Genomic DNA, 24,771 nt, shown 5'->3' with positions numbered 1-24,771 from the left:
GTATTACACTCTTGAAAGCAGGCATTTCTTGGCTCCTTAAAATTAGTAGGTCTTTTTTTTCCTCTGTGTGGACTTATGGAGAACATCCTTCTTCCAAGCAAGTGCAAGTACAGTAATGCCAAATCAGCTTGAGTGAAAGCACAGTGATGCATACAAATACATTGCATGTGGAGTGCCTATCCCAAATTTTCCTTAAAGTTTCAATCATGAATAAACAAGCTCATGCAGTTACTCAGAGCTAGAGTTACCCTGACAACAGTATATATAACAAAATTCAGTAGCTGCTGCCAACGAAACCCCCAGTACAGTTATGCTTTTGTTTGCCAGGATAAAATACTTTCATTAAGTATTACATCAACTCCAGCTGTTAATATTGGGATCAAAACTAATCAGTAAAATGTAATAATTCATTCCAGTGTGTGGAAAAAAACTTTGCTTTCAGTTCCCTATTTATAAAATAGAAAAAGAAATCTGAAGCCCTTCTGATTCTGTGTTAGTGGGTGTAATACTTGGCATCATCCTGGCAAGGACAAATGGCAAATGGAGCTCTAATCTTTGTGGAACAAGTTTCTGCGCCCTCGGTTTTGCTAGTTGTGTGTATGCTACTAATTTGGATACTAGGCAGCTGAGGAACAGCAGCAGTCCTGAGGCGAAAACAGGAAAGCAGTCTAGAAATGTTTTTTTGATGTAACTTACTAAGAAGTAAGAATTGTGCAATCTGGTACTTGAAAGCAGCAGGCTAAGTACTGATATAAACAATGTTCTGCTTCAAAATGTCTATAAAGCAAGTATCAGTTTAAGAGAATTACTGGCTTGCTGCCTCCTTTGGGCTGATTTGTTACATAACCTCCATTTTGGTATCTGTGATGATGAGATTCTGTGGATATTAGGTTCTACTTTCAAATTTTATTTACTTTTCAGAAACTTTAGATACCTTGAAAAGACCTGAGTTTGACCATTAGACCACTCTGTACACTGAGATATTTGTGTTTGGTGCTATATTTTCCAAGATAATTGCTGCTGAAGTTACAGTGTTTATTAACGCCAACATTTGCTAAATACATAAATACCAACATTTGTGAAGTGCATGAATAGCTTGTAAAAATGGCAACTGCCTTTTAGGAGGGAAAGTGTCTTTTCATTTCTATGTGTTAAACTAAGTCATTTTGTTCCATAGTACTTCTGCTAACAAATGGCGATGAAACAGCAGGACTGACATAGGACTCATGCAGTTTTCAAATAGAAGTAGTGGTGAAGGAAATGGGGTCCACTTATCCCACCATCTTGAAGGATCCAGTTCCTAGGGTTATAGGATTAGTGCTTTTCTCTGCAGATGCTGTTTGTTTCATTTGTTCAAATTTAAGTACGTATTATGCTTAATACAAAATTAATATTAATCTTTTAGTTTTCACTGCTGGGTACTTTCGTTAGGAAGAAAAATGTGTTTGTTTGGTTTTTAAATGTTGGTCTCAATTGTCCTCTGTGGGGGAGACTGGTGGGGCACTTCTGCCCGGTAGAAATGGGGAATCTAGTAGATTCCTCGTTCTTAAATGTTGTGCTTAGGAGGAACACGAAATGATGTGGGGAGAGAGGTATTACTTGTGGATGAAATCATTTCAGTGACAGCTCTCCCAAGAACTAAGAAAGATGGATGTTCTTTAGTACAGATATTTCTTTGTTTTATTAGCAGCGATGAGTTTTTGCTGATGGTTTTTCTCCCATGTGGCCTCAAGGAGTACATCCTATCTCCTGAAAACAGGTTGTTAAAACTTGAGCTGGTAGAAAAAAAGAAAACTTCTGCTGAACTCCACTGAAGAGAGAGTTATTCGAGTGGTTAAAGGATAGCACAGATTTTTTCCTTAGGGTTCACCAGGAATGGATGAACTCTTTCCAATTCGTGTGGTTCTTTCCTGATTTGTGAAATCCTGAAGAGAAGTGGATATGGGGGAACAAAACTTCCTGTTGTAAGACTACTTTGTTCTTTATTTGATGGGAACGAGGCAGAAGCCTCGGCTGAAGTTGATAATGGCCATCCAATTGTTAGGGTGAATTGTAATGGAATCTGTAGTTTTCTTGTCATAAAATAAGGAAAATTCATCTAATTTCTGTGTCTGTTCTACTTAATCTCATGCACTGCTCTCGTGGATTGAAGCTCCAGAAAGCTGTGTAGTCATGTAATCACCAGTACATTATTAGGGTTATTAGGGTTGTGTCACACACCATGGTTCTTGGTGATGGATAAATGGTGTAGATGAGCTAATTTGTAACAGAGGGTTGAGATAGTGATTTTGTCATAAAAGCTTGAGTATTTAGGGGATTGAACTTTTTAGAATTCTAACTGTTAATTGCATAGAGCAATGAATGTTTTTTCCTTCTATTTGTATGTTCTAGTAGTAGTTGAAAAAGTAAACCAGGTATGCTGCAAGTACTTCAGATTTCTGTTTAATGGATTACCTTGATTTACAAAATTTCTGTTAATAATGGAGTTATCCTTTTTTTTTTCCCTTAACAGCAAGACCATTTACAAAATTGGTAAAGGAGATGCAGCTTCATCGCGATGACTTTGAAATTATAAAAGTGATTGGAAGAGGTGCATTTGGTGAGGTAAGATACTTTTGGTTGTAGTAACATAACTTTCATCATTTGTTCTGATTTCTTGGTGCAGTTGACCTGCATTTGTTCTAAAGACAAAAGATTCACACAGATAAATTAAAATACTTGCAAATGAGGGATGCTAGCTCCTCACTTTACTTTGAAGTAGAGCTTCCAGTGTCTGCTTCTGCCATTCCTGTGATTAGCTAATTCTGTCTTCATGGTAGCAAAGCGCCTATTCAGTGTGTAAGAGCTGAGTGGTCCCACCTAGCAGCTGCACAGCTGACTTTGGGATCCTTTCTCCCACCTGCCATATGTACTTACTCTTCTGTGCTGCTGTAATTTAACACAACTGGGTTGCTTCTATGGTAGGAATGCAAAGACTGCTCCACCCATCTGCCTGTCTCTGTAGCAATCTGGTAATGCAGAAAGACGCATTAGGCTGCCTCAGAGGCTGTTCCCTGTCATCTTTGAAGATCAAAGGCTGCTGGATCTGTTTTTTGGACAGCAAGTTGAATCATGCTGGGATGATAGGAACGCCTTGTGTTTTGAGGACTTGCCAGGCCCAGAACCCTGGACTGAAGTTATACTTCTTAATATGCGTAATGAAAGTCTCATCAATCACAGAAGTCTGAGAGGGCCTGACCCTGGCAAGAGCATTCATGAGCATATTCCCTCTAGGAGTTACAGGATACCTGAGACTGCTGGAGAACCTCAAAACAGCCTTCTCTGCATTTGAGTACACATAACTAAAGGTATAGCTGTCAGCAAAACAGATAATTATGTAGAGGATTTCTGGAAGTAAAAAATTTAGATTTCTTTCAAGAGAACTCTTTTGTTGAACAGCAGTAAAGTCAAATGTAGTGACACTTGGACCCATTGCAATTGCTTGCAACCTCTGCTGCCGTTGGCTAAGGCTTATCAGCTTCAGCTGCTCTCTCCACTGAGAGCAGGACTGTGTGCTGTGCAGGGCTTTCATTTCAAGCATGGTGTGCCCTTCATATGTCAAAGTGCTTGATTGTGGGGTAGAGGTATCATAAGCAGACTAGAAGTGGAGCTAGAAAAATGCCGGGACCTTACTCACCCTTGGTTCAGTAAGCAGTGAGGTTTCTGTGTGTATGTGGACTTGGTAGTAGATGAAGTAATACCTTCAGATCAACATAGTTTTAAACACTTCAGGGGCTGCTTGTGAAGAAAATGGGCATCTCAGGAAACAGAAATTAATGTTTCAAGAATATCTTCTAATCTTTACCATCCTCTAACAATGTGGTGCTGTAGTTTGCGTGTAGTCACAGTGAACGTGGCTGTTCCAAGAACGTGAGTGTTTTAAGTAAAATGTCCAGGTAAATACTAAGACCTTGATGAGTAAAATAAAAATTCACTTTCTAGTGGAGTTTGAACTCCATGAGTTGCAGTATTTGTTTTAAAAAAAATATAGTTATAATCAATTGATTGTTTCATTTAAGTGTTAGGTTTTATCTGGAATATGTTATTTGGGCATGGCTTTTAGACAGAATAGTTCTGCAAGAGCTCACATGAGAAGAACAGAAATGGGAAACATAAGTTGGTAAGTCCAAGGAAGGACTGAAAGCACAAATTAAGTCTAGAAGAGAAGTCTGGGCAAAAAGGTTTATGGCCAGATAAAAGGACCCAGAAAATCAAGGCAGTAATAAGTAACTGTCTATATGTCTATTAGAGTTTTGATTCAAAGCAACAGCATAGCACAATTTCGAAGACAGCGAACCCACTGCAGAATGGTTTGCTATGTGTAACCTGGATTTCTTCTGGAGGAAACTAAATGAGAACCTTTGTTCCAGGTATACGCCAGATGTGCTTCTGACCCCAGTGAGTACGTAAAAAATCAGTCACTGGTTTTAACTCTTCTAGCAGCATCAAAGCATGTTTGGTCCAGGAGACCAGACTGGATACTCTGAAGAAAAATTCCTGAACTGCATATAGTATTGATAGAAGGCTCAGCACGGGCTACTTTGATCTGCTTTTTTTGGTCTTGCTGTGCCAAATTACTTGCTGTAGTGACTGTGACGAGATCTGATATCTAAAGAATTTTAGATTAGTGTTCTGGCGGTTTGTCTTTTGGCGGGATTAGAAGGGGTTTCTGGATCTTTTCAGAACTAAACTTGTGAATGCTATAGCTATCAAAAATGGTTTCAGGACAAGGGAACCTTTCATTAGCAACTTGCAGATGGAGCCAGAATTAGGAATGCCTTTGCCAGAATATTCCTCTTAATCCTAAAATCAGTGAACGTATAACAGTAAACTTTTCACATTGCTCTGTAACTTGCACACAGAAACAGGATTCATTTCCTGATGCTTTTTTCAAGTCCTGTTCTCTAGCAGGAGATGGACTATGTTGTAGAATGCTTCTGAAGGGAACCTTGGACTTAACTTTTAGACAAAGTGCTCAGACAAATGCTGATAATTTACCTGCTTTTGCATGATGAAATAGAAGTCTTATGTGATGTTGTAAAGCTCTAAAGCCTTTTTACAACTTTAAGGGAGGACTTGCTCTGCGCTTCTCAAAATGATGATCTTTTCTACTGGAAATCTCAGTACAGCAGCGGATAAAGTATGACTGTTAACTTTTCAGGGATTTCTGTTTATACTTGTTAGGAGGTTCAGGATGGCTTTTCTTAGCTTTGGATCAAGAGCCGTGTAAGAGGTACAAACTCAGGGTGGAAACTTTTGCTAATACTGTTTGAGGTCCATGAATGAATGTCTTCCATATTTCACTTGGGAAAGCATGACATGTCTAAAGCAACTGGTAGATTCTGCCCTTTCCCGCTTCATCTCAGTGAAAATGAAATTTCAAAGAAGTGAAATGCTAAAGCATCTTTATTTCATCCTTCTGGGGCTGTGAGAGCTCACAAAGTAGGTACAGTTAGTTATCTGTTAGTTTTACACTGTCTTGTTCGTATTTAAGTAAAAGGTTTGTAGTTGTAGCACCTTGAAACTTTTTGATCAGTTTAAATTATGCAGGAATCATTGATCTGAAGCTCACTGCTCTTCATTCCCACTTGCCAGAAAATAATTTTCCCATGGCATGCTCATACACATATAGGAACTGTGTTATAGATTAGTTAATGGGATTATTAAGGTTGCTCTTTTGTTCTTGATTACAAACAAAAACTTATTTGCTAGAAATACAGTTGTAAAATATTATGTTTGTTGAAGTGCATAAAGAATTTAATCAAAATTAAACTAAGCATATTCCTGCTAGAAATAAGTAGTTTAAATTAACAAGCTGAACAGCTAAACGAGCCAGACTTCAAATAGGTTGAAAACTGCATTCCATTCTCCTCAATGTCTATAGCAGCTATGTCCACAGCTTAGCTACTTTAAACTTCTTGGAGAACCCCAGGGGTTTTCAGTCTTACCAGAGAACTTTTGCATAGATCAGTAGCTTTGAAGAAAGATAGCTTAACCCAAATGAGGACATAATAGTAGTTTTTAGTCATGATCAATTTTGCCACACAACACACAAAGCCAAGAAAACATGATCCTTAACCAGAAAGTGGATTGAGATAGCATATGTTTGTCCCTCCATATGGAGCAGTATCTAATTAAAGGCAGATTGATAATCCCCAGTGCATAACTTCGTTGCCAGTGTCTTTTTCTTTCCTTTTCCTTTTCAAACCCACAGAACTCAGCCTGATTCTTTACACTTTTTCCAGCAATACGAGAAGAAGAAAACAACTGGTAATCCAAAACCACCTGAGTTGAAGTTCTTAGAGCAAAGGAGAATTGAGAAAACGAAAGAAAAAACATTTCTTAAAGTTCTCATTATTATGCTAAGACAAAAATAGCCTAGCTCAGGACCTAGAGATTTCTTCTGAAGCCACCTGCCAAAACACACAGTTCTCCTTTTCTCATAAACTTAGCCAGCTACTTTGCATGCATGGTAAACTACATGTCTGAATATCCTTTACGGGAATATTTAAGACTCTGAATTCTGGAGCCACTGGCTTAAGAACTTCATTAATTTTTTTCGGAAGTTTCATAGTTATGAAGAATAGTTTGAAAAGTTCTTTGTGTCCATGGCAGCTAGAATAGTATTATAATTTGAAAGATTAGCTGTGAGATGGATAAACTACGCATGGTTCTTAGCCATCTCATATGGTGTGTGCAGGTGTGTACACCTGGCTGGAATGTTTTTGAGTGCCCTCATATTACTTTCACTTTTTTTTTTTTGGCTCGCATGCAGAGGGGGCAGCTTCCAGAAGGAATAAAGCAATAGAAAGCCCTCTGAAATAAAAGAACTAAAATGATTTTCTGAAGTCTTAGTTCTTATTTCTGTTCCTGAATTCAGTGTCCTATCTTCATGGACAAGAATGGGTATACTGTGCAGGGTCAAGTGACTTGTTAACCAGTGAAAATGCGCCTTGTCTAGAAGGAAGTATAAAGACTGTAAGAACAGAATGGAAAACTCCTCCAGTTCTTAGACTCTTAAAAATACGTATATATCTGTAGCTTGAAATTTGCATGTGACTGTCTACTCCTTCTGTCTGGAAACACTGTGGACCGTTATTTGAAAGGAAATGCCCTAAGAAACTTGGCTTTGTGGGATTGTGCCTGCCTGAGAAACCTAGACCAAGCTAGAATGTGCTGTCTGTGTGCTTGGTGCTGCCTCTGCGTGCCAAGGAAACTAGGATTACTAATGCTGGAATATGGTGAGAGGGATAGATAGGAAGAACATCCTGTGTATGGGGACTGTAGCCCTAAATACTTGTACTTGCTCCTTTGCAAGCTTCAGCTAACCTCATTAGTGATGTACTTGTAAGTCTTTAAGATCACTTTTCCTAATTTTGTGTAAAGGGCCATTTAGATGCATGGCTGTAGATGAACACATTTCAATAGCAAGCTGTTGTTGATGGAAGAACTGTGTCAAGATGTGCCTTGTTGGGGAACTTGCATTGTATAAAGTGGCTGACACCTCCTGGAAATTTGGCAGTACGGGACCGAAACAATTGTTTTCCTTCCTTTGTTTTTAGTAAGGATTTTTCTTGAGTGAGCAGCACTTACTGTGGTTGCAGCGGAAGAGTGGAATTTGCTTGGCGTAAAAATAGCTAAAATGCTTAAAGTGCCCCTTTTATCTATCACTTACCTACTGATAGATGATAAATATTTTTTCCTGTAAATGCTTGTAGGCTTGATCCATGTGGTATTTAGTAATTTTTTTGGTTTTAATGGTTTAGGTTGGAAGGGGCTATAAAGATCATCTAGAATAATGCCTGTAATCATCTAGTAATGATGCTTGTTACCTCTACACATGCTTAGCATCCTAGCTGGAAGCAGGACACCTAAAAGCATTGCAAGATGAAAATAAATTGTGGTTGGGAGAACAGGATTGATCCTGTGTTCCACAGGTTTCTGATGAATTGTGTGGTTCTTATTATTACGTGGCTAAGAATGCAGTTAGACTCTGAAGAGAGCGTGCAAAAACTAAACTTCCAATTGACAATCACTGTTTGCAGTGCAAGGCAGCTCTCTTTGGGCTTTGTCCACATCGCAATCTTAGATTTGGGGTACCGTGTTCAGTTTTTTGTCTGCATCTAGAAATTAACCTGGGACACAGTGGGTCTGCAGACTGCCGCTAAGGCTGCCTCGCCTGTTCAGATGTCTTGGTGACTGCTACTGGGTACCCAAGAAATATTTAATGAGGTTTGCATTTCCACACTGTACTCTTCACAAGTTGTTTTCTGAAGTACAAATGGAGAAAGAAGCTGTTTTCTTTTGAAATCACTTCAAAAGAGACTGCTGCTATCTACGGCCCTTGCCAGCTGGGTGGCTGCATGGTGGCAGGCCAGCTGCAGGGAGCTGGATGGACAGCCTGCACAGAAGGACCTGCCTTGTGCCACTGTGCTTATCCACATGCTGACTGCTGAGGATGAGCCTGGCTGTTGCTCAGGGCCGCCTTCTACAGAATCTTTCTGGCTGGCACTTAAAAATTATTTATTATTTGTGCAAGGTGGAGATCCATGCTGTCTGCTAAAAACCATTATTTTGCTTTGGAAATGTGAACCATGGAATATGAACCCCACCAAAGATATTCTGGTTGCTTATATTTTAAATGTAGGGTAGACATAAAAAACTAACGTAACAGTCCAGACCAGTTTTTCCTCCACGATGCATATTTAAACTGTTAACTAATGAGCTATGTGTCAAATACTTCTCATATCCAAGAGTGTTGGGAAAATAAAGCAGTTCCAGCAGTGTTTTTTCAGTAGCATGTACCTAAGGTATCAAGAGCACGAGACAGAAATAGGAGTATAAAAGTGGCATCTAGAAGCATTAACTGGGGGAAATGTCTGTAATATTCAATTATGAGTCTGGTAACAAGACATTACAGGTAAATTGTTTACATCTGAAATGACATTTTCTCTTCTCGTGGATGAAAAGCTTGTCTAAAATCTCTGCTCAGATGTCTGTAGCCATTGCAAGTTCCTGCCAAAGGTTAATTCGTAGCAATTTTACACCATTTTATCCATGTAATTTTATTGTCCATTAGCCTAAGCAGCTCTTTCATCATCTGTATTAGTGTTGTCCTTCCTTCCAATTTTATTTATAGATAGCAATCATGTCCACTTTTTGCTTCCTCTAAGCAAAGCCTTTTCTATTCCCTTGTTAATATGAGAAGCACTTTAGTTCCGTGGCCATCTAAATAGCCCTCCTTCATACCTACTCCAGGGTGGTCATCTCTTTGAGGTGTGGCTGTATGTGGAGTTTCCAGTGGTTTTGTGTTTCCACAAGGCAGTAACATTCACCCATCCCAGCTGGTGTATTGTGCATATCAACTGCAGAACCATGTGTGCCTTTTTCTTGACAGCCTGTCCTTATGAGCTGTTTGCATAAGGATTATCAGCTATATGTCTGTCCATTGCCTCTAGAGATGAGTACTTTTTTTTATATTTGCCTTGAAGTCAGTATGGTTTCCAAAAAGCTGAACATCAAAGAATCCATAAGCTTCCCAGTAAAAAGTTTTTTTGTGAACTGTCTTAAATGTTTTCTGGAAATTTAGTCTTGCATTTAAATAATTTCTGTAGTTTCTTGGATCATCCTTACTATTTACATAAAACAAAATTTGTAATTTAATACTGCTTACTAATGCTGGTCATGTCACCCAAAGGGCAGAGTCCATTTCTGGGAAGTTCTGTCATGTTTGTTGAGGCTGATTTGGCTTGGGTTCCTATCCTATAGGTTTCATCAGGGCAGAAGAGAAGGTGGAATTTGGTCCAGGATAGCTTTACACATTACCGCCCTAAATGTCAATATCAGATGGCTTCTGAAGATCGGAATGCGGCAAGAGGCTTTTATGAAACCATTTGAGAAACAAAAAATGGAGCTCTTGCCAGAGTGTAAAAAAAGTTATTTCAGCTAAATTGGTTCTGTTTTGATTTTATTGCAGTACCGGGGAAGCAGAGCTCTGAGGCAAAAGGTACCGGAAGAAGTGAATGGCAGAAATTCATACAAACTTGATAGTGTTGTGCATAGTAGTTACCACTGCTGGCTCTTACTTATGCTTTAGCTCTAGTTCTCATACTTTTTTCTGACACATATATGTCTTAGGTTGGTTGAAGTGTAGGCAGGAGGATTCATTAGGCATTCTGACATCCCTGAGGAAATGTACTGTTTATTGTAGTGTTTCTGTTACCACGAATCTTGAGGGCCTGAAGAGTCCTAGCAGTGATGCCAGCTGATCCCTGTGTAGGCTTGGAAGGGGCCGTGCTGAGGAGGGAGGGCCAAATCCCTCCTATCTGAAACTTTTCCTTATCAATTTTCAGACTTCCTCAGTAAAACAGAATCACTTCTCTCTACCAAACTTCTGTTATTGCTTAGTATTCAGAAACTTTGATGCTCCACTCCAATCTAACATATAGAGCTTGGACACTGTCAACGGTTGGTTTATGGGCGTTCGGCCCGGTTCCGTGACGAAGGGGACGGGGGACCCACGGGCCCACACCCCGGGAAAAGGGAAAAAAGGGTAAGGAGGTGGCCCTGAGAGCAAAGAACAGTGGCAACAATCTGAGGAGAAACAAACTAATTTACTAAATAAGATATCGGAATGCAAAACAACACACTATAATACCATATAATTACAATTTAAGCTGATCAATACAGAGAGAGAGAATGTTCCAAAATCAAGATAGGCCTTACTCTACTACCGACGATAAGATGGCTGGAGAGCGAGGTGCTGCCAAGACGAGAGATGGGCGGAAAAAGGGATGAGGTCTCATGATCTGCAAGCATTTATCTTTTCCCTCCAGCTGGAAAATGGTAACAGAGGAGCAAAGTACCATGGGGACTGTAGTAGTCCTTCTCTTCTGAGAACCAGCTACATCCACTACATGATGTTATGATGTGGAATACCAATAACCGAAAATCATAAAACCATGACAGACATGTTGTAACTTTCATAGCTTGACAGGAGTATCAAAAGTAGCTTTTGTGAGTCAAGCGTATTTGGATTAATTACCCCACACCCCATCCTTGTGGCCAGGTATGGGAAAACAATTGTGGGGATGGATCAGAACTGGTCCTTCCCAGCTAGCAGCAGCTGAGAGTTCAGGGACTTCCTAACCACACCTGGATTCCATAATCAGTAGTTCCTGAGGCTACTGCTATGTGTGTTTCTTGGGCATTAAGCACAAACTTAAATTATTTCCTGAATAGTTACTCGCATGTCCACAGCAACTCGTAGACTTCCAGAACTGTAGTAAGAAAATAATACATTCTTTAATTTTGCTACCTTTTTACTTCATTTGATGCTTTTCAATTTCTGTGATATGAAAAACAACTGTTTGTTCTCTATTCATCATCTTCATGACTTTCAATTTCATAGAATGATAGAATCTTGAAATGGTTTAGGTTGGAAAGGGACCTTTAGGATCATCCAGTTCACTCCCTCTGCAATATGGAGGGACACCTCCTGTTTGAGAGAGAATAGAGAACGTGAACAGAGTAAAAGAAAGGTAATGAGAAAATGCTTCTATGGAACAGAGTATAAGGTTTTTAATGTGTACTAAATTATTCTTGCTTTATAATTGAGATTGACGCATAATTTATGCCTCTTGTTCCCTTCAGACTCTCACTGAAGTTTTATTTATTATTTGTTTATTTTCTTACAATGTAAATAAATCCTGGAGATTGGAAAGGAGGGGCTGGGAAGTCAGGTCCTTTCAGGCCAAAAATCTATTATGTCTGTGAGACATTTTCTGTACCTTTCAGGTTTCTTGTAAAAACCCTTGCTAGTTTTCTTGAGGAATTCCCCTTTTTTGTTACATGAGATTTTCTGTTGGCGCGGGAAGCTGTCCCACTGCCGCCCTTACACCTATATCATCAGTATGTTTCCTGATGCCATAATTTAATAACCACTTAATGTGAAGATGCAAATGTCCACTTTCATTCATTTCACTTTTTCTTCCACAGAAAACAGTTCTCCCAGAAATTTTGGTTGAGCTTTCTTAAGCAGTCCTTGTCTTTGAAAATGGTAGCACTGGGGGATCGCTACATAGGTCCTGCAGATTTTTATTCCTTTCTACTTCCAAGCCTGTTCTTATTTACAGTGTATTTCTTAAGTTTGCACAGCTTTTCAGCTGTGCCTTCCACAATGCTGGGCTCACCTTACACCTTCATGATCTACCACAGATCAGTATTAAACTCACACTGCCCTGCAGTGCTTTTGAACAGTGATGGCCCTAGAGTGAAGTGCAAATGATTCTTGTCTGCATCCTGCTTTGTGTGCTGTGTTTGTATATAGAAGTTTGAGCACTTCAAGCACTGTGTTGTAATGAAACTTGAATATTGCTACTTCAGGGCTTGCAAGGCAAACCTGTAAATTGCTTCTGCCCCACACCTTTTGCTTTTCTCTAGCAATTAATTGTGTTCTACTCTGATCTCCTTCAGAGGAGACTGGGGTATTTCCCAAATGATCATGTTTTGTATGAAACAGAATTTAACATATATAGAGGCTATGTCAGTATCTTACAGTTTCCCAGAGGTTGTAATGCACAGTTTAACGTACAGCATACCTTTAGCTGCAGCAGGAAAATGATTCTATTAATTGTGGTTGGAGAGACCGTTACAATAGGTTTTAACTAGAAGGCTGTGACAAGGCTGGGAACAAAGCAAGGCATTTTAGGCCATTATCAAAGGGCAGGTTTGTTCAGTTCCATCTGTGCGTGGGTAAGACTTCCTCACGTTTACTCATCCATCCTCTCCTGCTGGAGTAGTGTTTATGGGACATATTTGTAGACCAGGAGGAGCTGAGATGCTCTGTGACTGTGCTACATACCTTACAGAAGGATTCCTCTTAGCACTGTGTTTTTCCCAGCTGCATTTAGAGCTAAATTCCTATGTGTTTCAGTGACAGATACCTGCTCGTTTTCTCCTTAAGGTCTTTTTCTACTACATGACTCTGTGCAGGTGCATACTAGCTGTAGGTGTGACCTGGTGTGCAGCTTCGTTTACCGAGGGATGGGAGGTGTAGGTATACACCTGCAGGGTGAAGTGCCTAAATGTGAACACCTCATCCTTGTGATACTGCAAGAGCAGGCTCCCCCATCCCTCATCTGGAGTTTCTATACAGTAAGGTACTGTATTTCCCTCTTCTCTCCTCAGGGCCAGTGTTGATCTGTACTATTCCAACCTTGGTTTACAGGCCACCTCTGCTTAAAGTAGCTGCATCATCTGAATCTCTTACAGATAACAGTTGTAAACCAACAAAAGAGGAGAGAGTGATGTGATTCCTGTTACTTTTCCCACTGCTACTCAGAGCTCTGTTAGAAGCAGTGTTTATGGTTCTGAAATAGTACAGCAGCAGAAATACTCAGGCAGTCCAAATGCAGTCCTGTGAAACGCTGCCGTCCTAGTTGTGATTCCTTCTTTTCTTTGCCAAAGACAAGAAGAATTAGTTTTGTTCTTGGAGAATACGAGTTGTGATCCAAATGCAGTCTTTGCATTCCCAAGCCTTGAATTTTAGGTATTCTGCAGTTTTTCTTCCACTGCAAAGCCACAGGAACAGCTGCTGTTCCTAACAGGCCAGCCTAAGCAAGACTAATACACAGGATGCATAGTAAAATGCTTCAAGCAAGATGATGAATAAGTAAATTAATACAGTTTTCACTTATTTTTAAATAGCTGCATATAGTCCACAAAAGCATGTTAATTTGCAAATATCTTTCAAGTTTCTGAAACCAGAAATGTGAGAACAAATTAGTCAAATGTAGTGTAATTCTATTGACAGCAGCCTTCCTCGTTTTCTAAGGCTGCCCTGTTGAGCATTCCTTTGTTGTCTGCAGGCATGATGTTACGAGCATTGCTTGTTCTTGACAAATAATGCCATTTTACTACACATCTTCATGGGAAAAGTTTCACAGTCTTCCTGTATCATCCCCATTGTACTTGCTCATGAACAACTGACCACATATGGTGTGTTGTGCATCAAGTAGATAGTATTAATGGAGGAGTATAGAGGCAGCAAAGAATCAAGATTTAATTTATCTGTGTGAGTTGATTGCTAATGATTCTTTAGTAACTTAATTAACACTGCGTGAATGTTGAGCTGTTTAAATATTGTATTTCTGTGACTGAGCTTTTGTTAAACAAAGATATCTTGTTATTTCAGGTTGCAGTTGTTAAAATGAAGTGTACAGAGCGCATTTATGCAATGAAAATTCTAAATAAATGGGAAATGCTTAAAAGGGCAGAGGTAAGTAATATGTTTCTCTAATGCAGAGAATTTTTAAAATAGTGTCAGGAAAATTACATTGAAGCTCTTCCAGATTAGGAAAAATTATTTCATGGGCATATGAGCTTCATTCTCTTTTTCTTTTTTTCCTAAGCTGTTTTAATGCAATCAGGTCTGACAGTCCCTTCCAGGCATCTGTTGTTCTCAGCATTACTGCGTATTCCTTTAGCAGACAGTCTGCCCTAGATCTTACCCTGAATTTATTGGCCAGATTTTTGTTTACAGTGAAGGCAAGTTAAAGACTACATGAAAGCTGAGATTGGTGCTACTATGGCATTCATAGCTGTATACAAATGCATTATGAAAGGTTCTTTTTTTCTCTTGCATTCTGAAAGCATATATTAAGGAGCTTTGCATCCTTCCATTTGTAACAGGATTTATATAACTGGTAAAACTGTAACTAAATGCTTGGAAACCACAGATTCAAATTGTAAAACAAACATGTTAAGAGGGTAAGCCTATTTAAAAAGAGGATTTTTAATGAAAGGAGATGTACGTTGTCACAACAATTACATAAATGTGAATGTGTACTTCGCAGATGAGGAAAGGACCTGTTATGCTGTAAGTGGCCTGTTCCTAGAATACGTACTCTTACACTGCAAAAAAAAAACAAAACCTTATGGCGAAAGTATTACACAAATCTGCAGTTAAATGAGCAATAGAATTGAGGGGGAAATAGATATAATGCATCACAACTTGCATCAGTTCTGGTAAAGGACAAAAGCTAGGGGCTTATTGAGGACTAAGCCTACTGACCCTTCCCTGTCCTATTCTTCTGCCCTCATCCTGACGCCTCCCCTCCTCTCCAGCATACCCTTCTCAATCTCTCCCTTCCTTTCAGTGAGTCAGTTCCACCTCTTTTCCTGTGAATAAATCCCTTGCCTCTTGTTAAGCCTCCTCACACTGCATTGGGCTGATTTAGTCACACTCTGTCCATCAGCTCTCCTCCAAAGGCAGTGGCACCCACTGCTGCTCACCCTCCTTGGAGCTGTCAGGAGAACCCCACTCCAGGCTGTGCTGCATCAGTGATTCTGAGTTAAGTGTTTTTATGGAGGAAATTCAGTGCCATTTCTACGTGGACTTCAGTTGCATTAATTCATTTCTCGGTCTAGAATTTGTTTAAATCCTAAAATGTTTTTTAGGGACTCCCGAACTCTGATGTAAATACAACCATGCAGGCTTACTTCAGTCATTTTGAAAGTGACCTAATTAAGAGATTTGGCTAAATAGCTGGAGGTTTAGAGATGTCCTGAGGAGAGAACTCTTTACAAATTGTTGTCTTCATATTCCATGATTAATCCTCCTACCCTGTTAGGCAAGCGAGAGCTCAAAGAGAGTTGTCTATCAAGAAAGAGCTACCAGGAGCGGTAGTTCTCCCAGAGCACAATTGGGATGAGTAACAGTCCAAATGAGTCCTCTTTCCGCTGATTTCCCTACCTATGCAGAACTGTAAAGGCAGCTGTCTGCTTTGCTGTGACTGTTTGTCATTTCCTGTTTGCATGGTTTGGCTTTCCTGGGTAAGGAAGAGCTTGTAACCTGCATATCAAGTTCATGAAGCATTTGGGAAATGCGGAATTCGCAAATGTAGTAGAATTTGTTAATTTTTAAAATGAAATGTGTAGGTATATAATAGCCTCTTAAGTGGGTGGTTCCACTGAAAAGCAGACTTGAAGTATTTTATTATCCACTGAGTGGTCTGAGAAACATTCTTACACTGGTTTATATAATACGAAGCATTGCATGACATTAAACATAGCACAAAGTTATCTAAATAGGGCTAATTTGTGCACTGGCTGCAAGAAAAAACATATGGTTGGAAGCTACTAAAGTACAGCAAAGATGAGTGACTATCAGCTGACATCCCTAGGTGGGCTCTAAGCAAAAAATAGACATAGTGTTTGCATTGATGGTGTGGACCACTTGTATTCATTGCTCTGACAACAAAATGCATAGGCTTTAGTGTGTTACTGCTCACAACTCCAAATAAATCCTGACTAGCTAACGAGGCAGCCTGACAAGCTTTTTCAAGCTCAAGATGGTAGCTGTAGGTTGGACCAGATGATCGTAGAGGTCCTTTCCAACCATAATCATTCTATGGTGTTTTGAGCTAGTGTCAGCTGAAAAGGATAGTTTTAAGCTTGGAATTCACAGCGCAAACTGTTCCGAAGCATACTGGTTTTGAAGTGTTGGTAACATTCCCTCACCGTTTGAGCTTGCGCAGTGAACTGGATCAACAAACGGATGTCTTTGAAAATAAATAAACTAGCTCTCTGTGCTGGCAGCTGCCCCGGGCAGCGGTGCCAGAACAACCGAGAGCTGCTGGGCTGTGGTGCTGGGGGCAGGGGATTGCATTACTCGGGACTGCTCTTGCTGCCAAGCTTTTTTTAGAGTGGTACTTTGGCCTTGTGTTCGTAAACATGAAAATCACTCAGTTAACATTTAATTATAATTTACATCTCTTTGCATCAATAATTACTGACTTGACAACATGACCCCAGCATGGAGCTCATCAGTAGAAATATAAATTGATTTTTGCTTCCTTAAGGGGAAAATAATGGTTGAGATAGTTCATAAGATGCGATCAATACATGGTGAGGCTTTGGCTTCCCAGGAATATTTTTCCATAGATGTTTTCTAAGACATGTGGACAATTGGCGGTGACAAAAAATCAATTCTTATCCTGAACCTGAAATCTGAATCTGCAACTACCAGGTGTTGTAATAATTGGTTTCAGAATGGAGAGTAGTGGAAAGGATCTGCGTCTTCATAATACTGATCCAAGAAAAACATTTTTCTTTTTTCTTCAGAGGACTCTTGGAGGTTATGAAAGGTGGTTTTATGTAAATATGCTAGGAAAACCTGCTACGCAGGGCTTGCTTCTCTGAAGGTTGCTATGTGAAGTAAAGATTCTTGAAATTGGAAACGTGTTACAATGGACAAAGATAAGACATTAATAGTAAATTTTGTTTATTTCCCTATAGTATGATTGCAAGGTCTATAACTGGAAGTGCAATATAAGTATACAAAAAAACCTGTATTTTCATAAAGGTCTTTTTCAGAAGAACCAGAGTTACAGTAACAAGATACAATTTTCCTAACATTTTAAAATATATTACGGAACAAAGATTTAGTGTTGGCTTGAACTGGTTTGTGGGTTTTCTTTTTGGTGTTTTGTTTTCACTTTTTTTTTTGAGGTCACAGTCAGAATTAGTGTGACTGAATGCCTGACTACAAGTCTGCAGAGATTCCTTGGCATGTCACTTGTGCTGACTGAATTCCAATGAATAGAGACCACTGTTCAGCAATTTTAAATAATCCCATGAAACATCCATATATATTCATCCTATGAAAACTGCTTGTTGATGTTGACAATGGCTTTTTCCCTTCACTTCCTTTAGACAGCTTGTTTCCGAGAAGAGAGAAATGTCTTGGTGAATGGAGATTGCCAGTGGATTACTACATTGCACTATGCCTTTCAAGATGAGAACTATTTGGTATGTTTGATTCATCAGCAAATAAAAGCTTTATGTTATGAAAGAACTTTATTTTTTGTATGCTTAAGTGTATTGGTGCAATAAATCAGTCCACCTCATGCCTTGCAGCTGTGTTTTGGCATTCTTGTTTTCTCCTTGAAGAAAAACTTCAAAGGATTGACTGTAACTATAAGAGAGTGAGAAAGTCATGTAGTACTTCAGTCTACAGAGGTTTAGCTAAGCACTTTTTTAACTGATCTACTCTTGCATAAATGTGTCATGCTTAAGTTTGTTTTTGGATAACATCGCAACTAATTAACTTAGGGGAGATGTTAACGCACTGAAAATAAGAAATATTTTAATATTAAAGTTTCAAATTCAAGACTGTTTAAAAATGGCGAAATTAACATAACATTTTACTTTTAAAAGCTGTGATTAAATTGTTATCTTAAATAGACTCTGGAAAAAGTATTTCAATGAAATGCTTTTGAAACCAGCAGATTGGTCATCTGAAGTGATGGTTACTGCAAAACTGTGAGTTACCATAACATACAAACTGTATTTAGCTTTGTCATACAAGTCAGGAAAGTGCTGGTTGTGATTTTAAACAAGAAATGAGCTTATCTATGAAAACCTGCCAGTGAGTTCAGGAACTAAGCATAAAAGTCAGATAATACGCAAAATTTATGAGAGGTGCTAGTTTGACTATCATCTTAATACTTTTATTTTCACAGTGACAAGCACATCAGGTCTCTAGGTGCTCAATTACAGTCTTATTTCCATTTTATTAATACTTTGTGATAGATCCACATTTTCCACCCCTCAAAATCTAGTTATCTGTGGAACTGCCTCAGGAAGATTGCTCATAAATTCAAATTCCTTCAGAATCAAACAGCCTTCAGACTTTTATAAAAATAACTCAAGATACTGTTAATGTAATATTTCCAAGCAGCATCTGAAAATGGGGCTAAGAAAATTTTTTTTTACCTGTAGTAATAGAAAGCAATAGTAATGACAATGTAGGGAGAGATCTAGTATTGCTAATACCATTTTATGAAAACCTGTTCCTAGTAAGCTGTAACAGTATAATACATTTCTTTTCTCCAAGTTCCCGAAGGCATGTAGATGTTGAGGTTTCACTTGACAGCAGAATTTAGACAGCTAATGTCTAATTTAAGATCCGGAATTTAGAAAGCAACAACTCTGCCTGGCAGCTGAAGTCAGCAGATTGCCAGCTTGCCTGAGGTCTGGTACTGCATGTGCTGAGATGTTAGCTTCCAATTTGGTCTGTTACTCAGCATCCATCTCATGTAAATGTCTGTACTAACAGATGAAGTGTATGTGCATTTTAGTTGCTCTATTGTAAATGATGTTTGAAGAAAAAGGCAGGTTGACAAAACACATCAGGAAGTAGCTTTCATCCAGAAATGTGGGCTGTGGTCCGGGCTCTCTTCCTGGTTCTCTTCCATGCTGTCTTAGTGGTTAACTTGTCCAGGGCTGAAAGATCTCTGTTCAATCCTCTGCTCATCTTAAATAAGTTTATAGTCATATTTTTCCACATCTCAAGGGAGTGCTGGGACATTACAGAAGTTGTTCAGGTTGGCTTTGCTTTCCAGTTTTGCTGCTCATCCTTATTCTCATGTAATGGTCTACAAATCTAAGGAGAAAAACAGAGCAGACACCAGAGCTTGATTTGCCAACCTGGAGTGGATATCGTTTCTCTCTAAAAGGGAAAGCTCTTGATTCTTTCTATCTGCTCCCATTGATACTTGTACATTATACCTCATGATTCTTATTTGCAAAACCAGAGAGAACGTTGGTGTCTTTCCACATCTAGGGCTTTGCCATCCTCCTCTGGCTGCATGAAGGAAGACTTCAGAATGAGACAAAGAGATGATAATATACTAAGGCAGAAAACCAGTAGCTGCCATTGGAGTCTCTAGAAATAATTGGGATTTTATTTACTCTCTCTAAAATCAGTAGAGCATGTGATGATGCAGAAATTAAATACAAGCATGAAACACAAAGTTCTACAACCTGTATTTGTTCTAGAGTTTAAATGTAGTATTTTTTTCTGAACAGCCAGCTCTCAAATGACATTATGTGGAAATGTTAGCATGACTTTTTCTGGTTCCTAGAAAGCTTTTTGCGGAGACAGTATGAGTCAAGATGGATGAAGGAAGCCTTTGGGGATTCTACTGAAGTAGATAGCGGATAGGTAGTCTGTGCGTATCAGAAACAAGCATGTGACCTGAAGTTCATAATCTAAATTTAAATCTCTGAGGTTTTTGAGTGATGTACCAGGATAAATTCTTTCTTATTCATTACAAAAGATTTGTGTTTTTCTGTTGCCAGCCTCTTAAAGTTTCCTTTTGAGTATTTGTATGAGCATTTTGATGTCTTTTTTTCCCCCTTTGATCTCCAAACACCCTCCCTGTTTGATGTAACCACTTCCCAGGAAGAAATGCAATATGTCTAAATTTAAGTGTCATAATACCCTTTATTTTAACCCCATGCGAAGAGAGACGTGCCCCTGGGCAAGAAGATCGTTGTGAAGAGGATGATGAATAAAATTTGACTTTCCTGTAGAAGAGGTCTCAAGTGTTCCCCTGTTCCAGGAGCCTCATTTCATGGGTTGACTGAGTTCTCACTGCCTTATGAACTCTGTGGGAATTGGGAAGTGCATTACCATGTTTTCCTGACAGGCAGTCTTATTTCGCTCCCACGGAAGGCTCTGTAAAGTCTCTTAACCTTACTTTTGAAAGAAAATGGCTTGATACAGTATTCATTTTAAAACATTTCTGGTTCCCATCTGTAGCTTCTCATTCCCAAACATAATTGTTGTGTGTATGCAGTGTTCCAACAAACATTTAAAACTCCTTATCGGATTGTGCAGTACATGTTGGTTGCTTTCAACATAATCTGATAGGCAAATTTCATGATTTAAGCTATAATGAAATGCAGAAAAATATCGAAATGTAGGCCTTCTTGAGTTGTCTTCTAAGCCAAAAGATAGTGAGGAAATAGTATTGTGCCCTGGGAATCATGGAACAAAGAGGTTCGAGTCATTATGCTTGGAGTGGTGCTCTGGATTTAGGTGTATATTGCTGTTTTTCATACCATAAAACAGAGATTAAGTTATTTCCTAGTAAGTCTGGGCCCTTTCACGTGATACCATATTTGCGTTGATTCTTTCCAGAGACAGAGTAATGGTTGATTGACCTTGGAGGCAGTTCACTTTTTCATTGAAACACATTTATGTCCAAGAACACAAATGTTTGATTTTTTTTTTAACATTTTCGACTGCTGTAGTGCCTCTGACATGACAGCACTTCTGACTTATGAGCATCGCTGCCATGGTGTCATGGAACTCCTGAAGCTATGTTATGCATCCATGATGTGGCATGTGTCAAGATGAATGCTTGATAATACTGATGTACAATGTCCCACTTTTGGAACCGCTAGTAATATTGAAATGTACCAAGGCTAAAATTCGTAATTTACTGTTTATTTTAAACTAACCTGCATCCATCTATTGAGCACTAATACCTTCCGGAAAAGTTTTTAGTGAAATTTTAATCAAAAGTGTTTAAAAGAAGCAAGGACTGTTACTTTGTACTTCTATTAAGAGATTCCTTTAGCAAATGGTTTGTATAATGTAAATATCTGACATTCAAATGCATTGTTCCTCAAATTTTAGCACCTGCTAATAGACGTGCAATTCAGGCAAAAAGCCACTTGCATAAACTAAACCTTAAAATGTTAATCCTTATTGCTTCCCAGTCCAAAAAAATTCTGTAAGTGGTATCAAGTATTTTCATATTTAATGTAACACTAATATTCTTTTACAAATTCCTATTTTTAATTTCTATATCTTCCGTCTCTTCTGGAAATTTTCACTTTAAGCACTGATGACCTACCTGAATTTTTGGTGTTATTAGATTTTTTGTTTTTTTAGTTTGCGTCATTGTAGTGAATACAGAGAGAAAGGACAGAATGATTTTGTATCATTATTACTGGAATTATTCAAGAATATTGTGTTTCAGCAGTTAACTGATGAACTCTATATTTTTTTTGTCTCAGTACATAACTGCTTTATTTCTCCCTTTTCAGTATCTAGTGATGGACTACTATGTTGGTGGTGACTTGCTGACGCTTCTCAGTAAGTTTGAAGACAAACTTCCTGAAGATATGGCAAGGTTCTACATTGGTGAAATGGTGCTTGCAATACATTCCATACATGAGCTGCATTATGTGCACAGGTAAAATGCTGTCTTACTTTTGAAAGATGTGTAAGCATTTATATTAAATTAATTCTGAAGATATTACTACAAATACAGATGGCACAATAGCCACGGGGAAGCTACTGTGAGCACATGCTTACTATATGCTGTATAATAATTATGTTAGCTATATAATATTTTAGTTACCAAGTTTTGATGGATTCATACTAGCAGCAGTGGCATTTATCTGACTAACCTCTCAGTAAAGCTTTTAGTTTTTATCATACTTAACTTAATTCACTTCATGAATATTTATCTGCAGTTGTTGAAGCCAGCATAAAAGTTTGAAGCAATTTGAATTCTCTGCAAATGTTTAAAAGTTACACAAAAAAAAATATTCACAGTAAGCCCATAATAACAGTGAATCTGCTTACCTGAGCTGATCCTCAGACAGAAGAGGATGGTTTTTGGTGAGGATGGTTTTTGGTGATGAGTGGACCTGTATAATTGTGTCTGCATGTAGGATGTATATTCCAGACCAGTACCTACAATCGTGTAACTTAGATTGTAACATTTAAGAATATAATATTCCTTACTCTGTGTAAGAGGAAATGGGCCAGGAAGGTGTACTTCTGTTTTGGAGTTCCTGTTGGTGTGACTACTTCAGAAGAACTGTTAGTGGTGCAGGGGAGATGTTTGGTAAATATTTTGTCAATTCAAATGGAAATCCCTATCCTTTGCTTCAGTTTCAGATTTAACAACTATGTATGATAGAGCAATTAGAAAGGAAAATGATAGTAATACTAGAAAGCCTTGTGGGTTGCATCCTTATACACTGCATATGACCTTATAACTTGATTTCAGTAATCAAGAAGTTAGAAAATGCAAACTCTGAGACTAATGATGGTTTTCAGTTGTGTGAAAATTGCTTTTGGCCATGCAAGCATGTTCATGATAGGCAGCTGAAGTCAATGCTCCGGAGAAGCGGGCTTTAGGCAAACATTGTATCTCACTTGGCAGGTAGGTTTTGACTTAAATCACTTTACCGTGAAATACAGACAGTAATACTCCTGTGGGTAAATGTGGACAATATGCAGGGATTTTAAAATGTTATGTGTTTAGAGAAACTCACAAGAGGCACCATTGCACCCATTCCCAAGGAGGGTGACTGACTAACTGACCAACTACAACTTTGAATGGGATTGAAACAATGCCTCTTGTGGCAATAGGAATGAATTTTTCTGAGACCAAAACGTGCATGAATGCCCAAGAAATTACTGCTTTGCAACTGCAGTGGATTAGGAAGAAGAATGATGGTTCTGGAGAGGATTTCAAGGGCCCTTTAAAGGCTTATATGACCAGTTAGCTGCAGATAGAAAACAGTGACGCTCAGAGATGAGGCATTAAGCCTTTCTGAACAGAAGCAGTGTTCCCTTAGGCAAACAAGAGCTGCATGCAAAACAGAAAAGTAGAGATGTGTTGGATGAGATTGGCTTATGCTTCCAGTGGCACTGTGAATGGTGTTATTTAAAAACCAACAAAACTATACAAGGTTGTGTATAAGCTTTCGTAGTCTTCTGCTCCTACTGAGCTTGACTCCTATGGGACTGTAAGGGAATCTGGACAGTACCTAGAACTGAAATAGAATAGAATAAATTTAACAATGGAAAATTACTGATGAGGTTTTTGGGAAAGGAAAATAAAATAGCACAGTTTTCTGGGTTAGCAAATATTTTTTTCTGCGTTCTAACAAGTAAATATGCCTTTAATTTATGTTGACAGGCGTAGATTAGCATTCTTATTTTGCCTTAATATACTGCTAATGAGCAGCAGTATTAGTGAAGTTTCAGTAATAAATTTGAAATCATTAGCTCTTGGTTAAAAAGTAGCAATTCCAGTCTGTGTTGGAAAAATTTATAAGTTTGTCAGGATTTCTATATATATGAGGACCGTTCGTTAAACCTATCTTAATGTTTTTCGTAAGTTTGCTCAAGTATGAAGTATGGAATTCAGCAACCTAAAAAGCAGACATTCTCAGCTTCCACCTCTGTGTAACAAGGTGACATTTGGAACTGCCTATTTGAAAAACAATTCAGTGTTTTGTGGTGCAACAAGATATTATTAGGTAAAATGTGCTTTACATGCTAATACACAGTATTATTTGAATATATATGTCTAAAAATCATAGAATCATAGTATCACGGAATGGCCTGTGTTGAAAAGGGCCTCAAAGATCATCAGGTTTCAACCCCCTTGCCATGGACAGGGTTGCCAACCACTAGACCAGGCTGCCCAGAGCCACGTCCAGCCTGGCCTTGAATGCCTCCAGGAATGGGACATCCACAACCTCCTTGGGCAACCTGTACCAGTGTGTCACCACCCTTTGAGTGAAAAACTTCCTCCTAATCTCTAACCTAAATCTTCCCTGTCTTAGTTTAAAACAGTTCCCCCTTGTCCTGTCACTATCCACCCATGTAAACAGTTGTTACCCCTCCTGTTTATAGGCTCCCTTTAGATACTGGAAGGCCACAATGAGGTCTCCCCAGAGCCTTCTCTTCGCCAAGCTAAACAAGCCCAGTTCCCTCAACCTTTCTTAATCATAGAATCATAGAACATAGAATGGCAAAAAAAAATCCATATTTATTGATTATCTTTTTTTGGCTAGCTCAAATACTGTTTCAGAATGGTGTGGTGAAATGCTGGCATGTTAGGAGTTGAT

The 24,771-nt window shown here is 38.7% G+C and overlaps 1 protein-coding gene across 1 annotated transcript in view; it reads left to right on the top strand.

Annotated features, from left to right (window-relative positions):
- CDC42BPB (CDC42 binding protein kinase beta) overlaps nucleotides 1-24,771 on the top strand; it is a gene marked incomplete in the record, with an annotated part of 90,028 nt that overhangs the window by 22,824 nt on the left and 42,433 nt on the right. The window contains 4 exon segments of the mRNA XM_021401859.1: nucleotides 2,513-2,604; nucleotides 14,234-14,317; nucleotides 17,755-17,850; nucleotides 21,943-22,091. Coding sequence (XP_021257534.1) covers nucleotides 2,513-2,604; nucleotides 14,234-14,317; nucleotides 17,755-17,850; nucleotides 21,943-22,091 — 421 coding nt within the window.

Source organism: Numida meleagris, chromosome 6 (assembly GCF_002078875.1).
Source record: "Numida meleagris isolate 19003 breed g44 Domestic line chromosome 6, NumMel1.0, whole genome shotgun sequence".
NCBI lineage: Eukaryota > Metazoa > Chordata > Aves > Galliformes > Numididae > Numida > Numida meleagris.
This window is presented reverse-complemented; position numbering and strand designations above follow the sequence as displayed.